The sequence below is a fragment of the Notolepis coatsorum genome, assembly GCF_963971535.1.
Source record: "Notolepis coatsorum genome assembly, chromosome: 10".
NCBI lineage: Eukaryota > Metazoa > Chordata > Actinopteri > Aulopiformes > Paralepididae > Notolepis > Notolepis coatsorum.
The window spans coordinates 36,261,413-36,270,382 of NC_140174.1; the positions used below are offsets into that span (position 1 = coordinate 36,261,413).

The 8,970-nt window shown below is 48.0% G+C and overlaps 1 protein-coding gene across 1 annotated transcript in view; it reads right to left on the reverse strand.

Annotated features, from left to right (window-relative positions):
* LOC311236008 (zinc finger MIZ domain-containing protein 1-like) overlaps positions 1–8,970 on the reverse strand; it is a 167,215-nt gene that overhangs the window by 21,589 nt on the left and 136,656 nt on the right. Inside the window, exons 5-6 of the mRNA XM_084323577.1 lie at positions 979–1,114; positions 434–548 (exon numbers count right to left, since the gene is read on the reverse strand). Of these exons, the coding sequence (XP_084179703.1) occupies positions 434–548; positions 979–1,114 (251 nt within the window). The remainder of the gene's footprint in view (positions 1–433; positions 549–978; positions 1,115–8,970) is intronic.

The following is an 8,970-nucleotide window of genomic DNA, read 5'->3' on the forward strand; positions in this document are numbered from 1 at the left end:
ATATGTCGCTAATACAACATCTCCTGATTAGAAGTCGATCTCATTGAAATCTATCGTCTCTGAGGGATCCACTCCTACTCCATTAGTGCAGGCAGAAGCATTTCAAAAAGGAGACTAACCAGGTCCTTCTCACACTACACACACTACACTTGTTACACAAGACACCTCTTTAGGAGACCAGAGCGGGCACAAGCGCCATTCCCTCTGTATGTTTCTATTATTTTCTCTACCATTGAAATCAAGGTAAATATTCCCTTGCAAGTTGAATGTGTCCTGAATTTTTTTTACACTAAATGGACGCTTTTCTGACTTGTAGATTCAGTGAAAAACACATTTGTTTGAGACTTGTCCGGCGATCACAGTGTTAATCTTTTCTCATCTACCATCTCCGGTGCAGGTCAGGTAACACACGCAGGGTGTTATGGGCCCTCACCTGGCTCTGCGAGGTGTTGGTCACGCCCCACACCGTGGTGACCACGGACAACGACCCGGGGGGTTGGCTGTTGTTCTGTTGCCATGGAACCGAATCATAGGCAAAAGACCCATCACTGAAAAGGACAGAAGAAAATAAAAGAATAACACCCCCATGTTAGGAAAAACTAAACAAATATTTGTAATATTGAGCAGAGGACAAAGTATTATTTGATGAACGATATGGGGGAAGACAAACGGATTTACTGTTGGATAATAAAATCATCAGTTGTCTCACTTGGCACTGTCATTTGACTGCGTATTGTAATGATTAACTACACAACGCTGGGATTGGAAGGTCGTACTTGTTCCTATTGACTGTGTTACAAGCGGTTAGTCTGGCGTTTTGTCTGCCCACTGATCCATAAGAACTCCTGGGCTTCATGGAGAGAGTGTGAGGGGCTTTTCCCACTGGGGACTGGTCTGTCTGTCTGTACACACACACACACACACACACACACACACACACACACACACACACACACAGAGTGGCGTGTGTACACTGACCCGTGTGAGAGGGTGGGCTTCATGGAGCTCATGGGGGGCTGCATGGGGACCTTCCCCGGGGGCTCGTTCTGTCTGTTCTTCTGGTGACGGAGGAGAAGGAGGCGTCCCAGCTCCTCACACCAGGAGGACAGGAGGGCTGGAGGAGAGGATAGTAAAGAGAGGAGAGAGTGCAGAGGAGGGGAGAAGAGGAGAGAGCACAGAGGAGAGGAGAGAGCACAGAGGAGGGGAGAAGAGGAGAGAGCACAGAGAAGAGGAGAGAGCACAGAGAAGAGGAGAGAGCACAGAGGAGAGGAGAAGAGGAGAGAAGAGAACAGAGTGCAGAGAGAGTGCAGAGAGGAGGGGAGATTGGTGGAGAAGAGAGCAAAGGAGAGGAGAGCAGAGAAGAGGAGAAGAGAAGAGAGCAGAGCAGAGGGAGAGTGTATTAGAGCCATCACACTCCTGTGGGAAATAATAGCGCAAAATAACAGCCGCTTCACAGCCACTACAGAAGCAGCCGCAGAGGGAGATTGGATGTGTGTGAGGGGGAGAGGGCTGATGAAAACATGAACAACAAAGCAACAGAAGCGTCTGAGCAAAGTAGAAAACAAATTGAAAAGTAATGGCCTGGCTGACAGAGCGATGTGAAAACCCCCCAGAAGAAGCAAGAAGGAGTCATCGCCTCGTCGTACTGCAATGGAAAAGCTCAACCCGGGCCTGCGTGTCACCGCTGCTCTCGGCCACTAGGGGTCACTCCAGCCCCGCTGGATGGGACTCTCCGGCGCCTTCATGCCTGCCGACTCTACCTAGTGCCTGGTTAGGTAACGACCACAGAGAGTGTTTGATCAAATCATATGCTTTTCATCTGCACTGCATCTTTCACGCCTACCAACTACAAAAGAGCCACTTTCCCTTTTCTCTCTCTCTCCGCCCCCACCCCCCCCTTTTTTTTCAGCGGCAGAACAGAGGGAACGTGGTTCCAATCAAAGTGGAGGGCGGCCGCTTCCTCTTGTGATTCCCAGCAGAAGCACTTCTCGGGGTTGAGGAGGAGCTGGGGTGAAACGGAGGGCTCCACGGCGTCGCTCGAGACACGAGGAGGTAACTGCAGGTAAAGAATCGGGGGTGTGAATCTTTAGGAGTCTCACGATTCGAGTTTAAAATCAATTATCGATTCCCTATCTAGGCAATTTGATAATTCTAGATTTCTATTCTGTACTGTAGGATTTTTCTTTTGTATAAGATCTTTGGAATTTGTGAATCAATCTTTTAAATCTTAGAAGATAGAATCTCGATTCTTAATTTTTTTCAGATTCCCACCCCTAGTAAAAAAAATAAAAAATGGTGCTGGTTTGTAGCGATAATAAGCAGGGGCCATGTTTTTGAAAAGGGACCCAATCCTAACTCCAGCCCTAACCTTAACTTTAACCTAAGCATAACCATAACCTAACCCACCCCCCCCCCCCCCACACACACACACTCCCCCACCGCAGCAGCATATTTACTTGCAGTTACACACCTGCTTGCTCCACTGCCTGTGGCTTCAACACACAACCTTGTCAACATGACACTGACAGCAGCCGAGAGGACTGTTCCTCACAGGAGGAAAACCCACCCTGTTTCACTGTCAGACAAGGACAGGCCACGCTGCCATTTCACAGAGGGAGGAGAGGGAGACGAGGACGGAGAGAGAGAGAGAACAAGCAGGCAGAGAGAGAGAGAGGAGAGGGAGACGAGGACGGAGAGAGAGAGAGAGAGAACAAGCAGGCAGAGAGAGAGGGAGGAGAGGGAGATGAGGACGGAGAGAGAGAGAACAAGCAGGCAGAGAGAGGAGAGAACAAGCAGGCAGAGAGAGAGAGAGGAGAGGGAGATGAGGACGGAGAGAGAGAGAGAACAAGCAGGCAGAGAGAGAGGAGGGGGGGTGAGAGAATGAGAGATATATTGGGGGAGAGAAAAGGAGATAAGACAGAGAAAGAGAGACGGTGAGCGAGTGAGAGACAGATTGAGACACAGAATGCGAAAAACAGTGAAACAGGTTGAGACACAGAAAGAGAGAGAGCGAGAGAAAAAGAGAAAGAAAGGAGACAGCAGGCTAATGGTACTGATGGGGAAGAACAATATACCTGACCACAACTCATAGAGCTGACCACAACTCATGGATCTGACCACAACCCATAGATCTGACCACAACTCATGGATCTGACCACAACTCATAGATCTGACCACAACTCATAGATCTGACCACAACTCATAGATCTGACCACAACTCATGGATCTGACCACAACTCATGGATCTGACCACAACTCATAGATCTGACCACAACTCATATATCTGACCACAACTCATAGATCTGACCACACAGATACACCCAGAGATCTGACCACAACTCATAGATCTGACCACAACTCATGGATCTGACCACAACTCAGATCCGACCACAACTCAGATCTGACCACAACTCATAGATCTGACCACACAGATACACCCAGAGATCTGACCACAACTCATAGATCTGACCACAACTCATGGATCTGACCACAACTCATGGATCTGACCACAACTCAGATCTGACCACAACTCAGATCTGACCACAACTCAGATCTGACCACAACTCATAGATCTGACCACACAGATACACCCAGAGATCTGACCACAACTCATGGATCTGACCACAACTCATAGATCTGACCACAACTCATAGATCTGACCACAACTCATAGATCTGACCACACATATACACCCAGAGATCTGACCACAACTCATAGAGCTGACCACAACTCATGGATCTGACCACAACTCATAGATCTGACCACACATACACCCAGAGATCTGACCACAACTCATGGATCTGACCACAACTCATGGATCTGACCACAACTCCTAGATCTGACCACACAGATACACCCAGCGATCTGACCACAACCCAGAGATCTGACCACAACCCATAGATCTGACCACAGATAAACACAGGTATCTGTCCACAACTCATAGATCTGACCACAACTCATAGATCTGACCACAATTCAGATCTGACCACCCAGATATCTGTCCACAACTCATAGAGCTGACCACAACTCATAGATCTGACCACAACCCATAGATCTGACCACAACTCATAGATCTGACCACAAAATCTGGCCCATTATTGGCCAAAAAAATAAAAAAACATGCAAGTAGTGCAATGTAAACCTCGGCGTAAACAAGCGCATGTTTTCTGAAGTGCTTTCCCAATGCATAAGAAGACTTAGTTACAAAGAAAGGTGCTTCCGAGCGCACGTGAAGCGCAACGTCAGAAGAATCAACAGGCTGGTGATTATCAAAGGACTGGCTGGTCAGATGATCAAAGGACATATAAGATTGCCCAAGAAAGACCCTTTTGTGGTCTGTTTTGGACAAATCAACTAAATGATATACAAGCTTTTTATTGCCATTCTCTGAGTAGTAGTAGTGGTTAATAAGGATGGTTGACGACGAGCATCACTGTGAGCCCCACAGCTAGTGGGCGTTTGTGCCGTGTGGGCAGGGGGCGAAACTAGAGCCCGCCAAGCGCCATTGGCGGTCAGTTTTTACGTTTGGCGACTGCCACTGAGAGGTCTGCCCACCGTGTGGCGGGTAGTTCATATCGATACTCTTATTTTGAAAATCCTGTGCAGGTCTTATTTCCACCCCAAGCGCAGCTACAGTCATAATATCTTGGCTCCGGCAGTTAGAAACGTTCGGTTCATATGATACTCTTATTTTGAAAAAACTCGTGGCAACGAGTCATATCCACCCAGTCCTGCAGCTGGATACTATGGGCTTCTGCTCGTATCAACAAAGAGGCAGTCTGCTCTAGTCTAGAGCGGACCTACGTGAGCTAACGTTACTGTTTAAACAATGACCCAGTCAACTATTCACTTTTAGTTTAATACATGACGAGGCATTGTCCAACGGTATCTAGCTGGCTAGCTACTGATAGCTGCTGATATCAACAAATGCTCCAGCAATAGTCGACTCGAGTGCATACAGGGAGCGAAATAAACTTTTTGACTCACCGGCCAGTGGCGGGTAGATGGGAAGAATCTACCCGCCAAGCATATTTCTTACCTGCCAACTTTTTTTTTATTTTTATTTTTTATTATTATTTTATATAATTTTTGTTTTAATAAAATATATATATTATATAATCACACTTGTGATTGTGTTATCTGCGAGACATCGCCACCTCACTGTCTGCAAACAGCTCCACTGTCTGTGTGTATACTCGAGTGGCCTCTAGCTCCAGCAAGGATTCTCCGGGGGTGCAGCTGGACCCTAAACGCTACATTCAGCATGCAAAAGGATTCTCCTGAGCTACAGCTGGACCCTATTCAGCAGCCCTCACTCATGCGATGTAAACCAGGGACTCGAATACGCATGTTGTTGTTGTAGGACATTGATGCCAGGAGCTATCTGTAGCTACTGCTGGATGGCGTTGGGACAACGCCTCAGTGAACTATTTAGTTTACTGCGACATTTCGTAGTGACTAGTTACCTAGCCAACGGAGGTATTATGCACTGGACTATTGCTGGAGGATTTGTTGATGTCTGGAGCTATCAGTAGCTAGCCGGCTGGATAACGTTACACAATGCCTCATGTATTAAACTAAGTGAATAGTTGACTGGGTCATTTTGTAACGGTAGCTAACGTTATCTCACGAAGGTCCCACACTGACTAGACTAACGTCACGGTGACTCGGAGGCAATAGCCTCTGTTTACATGCAGGCATACAGAAACAGGTGGGGAGGGGGTAGCAGCAGCAGCAGCAGCAGCAGCAGTGCGCGGTGCGCGCTTCATGTCTGTGCTGAGACAGCGAGTGAGAACTCCGCTAAAGAATTGGATCATGATTTTCGGTTTTCACATGACTATTTGATTGCCCGCCACACGGCGCTCAGACGTCTCAGTGGGAGGCGCCAAACATAAAAACTGAGCGCAAATGGCGGGTGGCGCTCTCTAGTTTCGGTCCCTGAGTGCATAATACCTCCGTTCGCTCGTTAGCCCACGTTAGCTAGCTCACGTTAGCTCTATATGTCCCAGTAAACTAAATAGTTCACTGAGGCGTCTTAACGTTATCTAGCGGGCTAGCAGTAGCTACAGATAGCTCCTGATATCAATGTCTTATAACATTGATTCAATGCGTATTCTAGCTGAGGGCATGTTGAATGTGATATGACCAAAGCACAGTAACGTTATACCAATAGGGTCCAGCTGCAGCGCAGGAGAATCCTTGCATGCTGAATGTAGAGTATAGGGTCCAGCTGCAGCGCCGGAGAATCCTTGCTGGAGCTGGAGGCTACTCGAGTATACACACATACAGTGGAGCTGTTTGCAGATAGCGAGCATTTTGACTTGTTGCGTGGTGGCGATGTCTCGCAGATAATACAACTACAAGTATGATTATATAATATATATATTTTATATAAAAAAAAATGTGGCTGGTAATAAATATGCTTGGCGGGTAGATTCTTCCCATCTACCCGCCACTGGCCGGTGAGTCAAAAAGTTTATTTCGCTCCCTGCGTGTGGGGGAATGAGTTTGGTCCATTATAAGTCCCATGGTTGTGGGCATGTAGTGTTTACTTGGCTCCATGGTTGTGGGCATGTAGTGTTTACTTGGTCCCATGGTTACAGTGGGCATGTAGTGTTTACTTGGTCCCATGGTTGTGGGCATGTAGTGTTTACTTGGTCCCATGGTTGTGGGCATGTAGTGTTTACTTGGTCCCATGGTTGTGGGCATGTAGTGTTTACTTGGTCCCATGGTTGTGGGCATGTAGTGTTTACTTGGCTCCATTGTCGAGTCAGAAGATGCAACAATATTTTCAGTGCGCGGCACATGGCGTTTGTTTTGGAAGCGAGAGTGCGACTGTGTCATCACTTTCACAATCTCTGTCTCCGCCTGGAGTCTGTACTGTGGACACGAGTTTCAGTCAGTTTTACAAGTGTCGCTACTAATGATGAGTAAATTACAGTTATTGTGTAGGCGTGCTGTGTTTTTATAGTTAGCCAACATTATGCTTTAGCAAGCATTGTTGAGATGATGAGGAGCAGCAGTGTTAACTCATGGATGATCGCTGTGCGCAGCAGCCTATGTTGTAGGATGTCGTCTGGTAACATTATATAGATTTGTATTGTCGTGTTGAGAGAGAGAGAGAGAGAGAGAGAGAGAGAGAGAGAGAGAGAGAATTAGAATGTAAAATGGTGCACATGGCAAACCACTTGGAACCAAAAAACTCATAGTTAAGTCTTGTACTGCCCCTAAAGCATGTTTTATTATTATTATTATAAGGAAAACAAATATACCGTGATATATACCTTTACCGTCCAAAATTTGAAATATGCCAGGATATAGATTTTAGGCCATACGGCCCACCCCTAACACACATAGCACCTGCTTACTCACTCATTTACTCACTCAATCACCCACTTACACAGGCAGGCAGGCTCACACATTCACACGCATACAGACACATATTAATACACACACACACACACACACACACACGCATACAGACACATATTAATATACACACACACACACACACACACACACACACACACACACACACACACACACACACACACACACACACACACACACACACACACACACACACACACACACACACACACACACACACACACACACACACACACACACACACACACACACACACAAAGAATAAATAGGACACAAGATGTCCTCTGAGAACAGCAAATTTCAGGATGTGAGAATAGTAGGGAATTTTTGCAGCCGTGCTCAAAACACAAACACCCACATAATACTGTATGTGCACACAGAACCACATACATGCATGCACGCACATGTTCACGCACACACACACACACACACACCTTATCCTCTTGCTCAGCCCACTCCAGGCAGAGCATCTCGCCCCAAAAGGCACCTCTCCTTTCATTTGAACACTGGGCACACCAGCCTCACTCTGTAAAGATGAGGGCTGGAATACAAAAGACATGTACAGATGGTGCCAGCAGTCTCCCTCCCTCCCTCCCTCCCTTGCTCCTCTCCTCTCCTCCCTCCCACTCCTTTAGAAGCACCACAGGGCTCGGGCACAGAAGCAGCTGGGTTATTCCTCCTTTTCTCCTTCTCTCGCTCTCTCTCCTTCTCTCTCGCTCTCTCTCTCCTCTCTCTCTCCCTCCCTCTCTCTCACTCTCCTCTCTCCCTCCCTCTCTCTCTCTCACTCTCCTCCCTCTCTCTCACTCTCCTCCCTCTCTCTCTCCCTCTCTCTCCCTCTCTCCCTCTCTCCCGCTCCCTCCCTCCCTCCCTCCCTCCCTCCCTCCTCCTGCCATCACCTCCCTTCTTCTCCCCAGAACGTCTCCTAGGACAGCGGGGATGATGAACACAAAAGGATTACTGTTACTCCTCTACCTTCTCCTCCCACAGCCAGCCCCTTCAATAGACTCATCTGTCCACCCCCCCCCCCCCCAACTCAGGAAGGAGAGGAAGCAGAGAGGGGGACGGAGAGAGAGAGAGAGAGAGAGAGGGAGAGAGAGGCAGAGAGAGGGGCAAAGAGAGAGAGAAAGAGGGACAGAGAGAGAGAGAAAGAGGGGGAGGGAGAGAGAGAGGCAGAGAGAGAGACAGAGAGAGAGAAAATGTCCGCAAACCAAAACAGAACAGTCCTGTGGGAGAGAGGGCCTCCAAAAGAGCAGACATGAGTGTCTGTCATGGAGAGGTCTCTCTCTCTCTCACTCTCTCCTGCAACACACTCTCCCTCTCCTTTTCTCTCTCTCTCTCTCCCTCTCTCCCTCCATGCGCTGGCAGGGGACTATGGGGAGGCAGCAGGTATGGCAGATGCCCAGGGCTCTTGTGGGCCTCCCTCCCTCCCTTCCTCTCTCCTCCTCCTCCTCTCTTTCCCTCTTCATCTAATAGACACCTGCTCCCTCATCAACCCAGGGCTCTAGGGTCCCACCTGGCAGAATCACACATGGCTCGGTCAAACTCTCAAAATCTAAACTCACACACACGCACACACACACA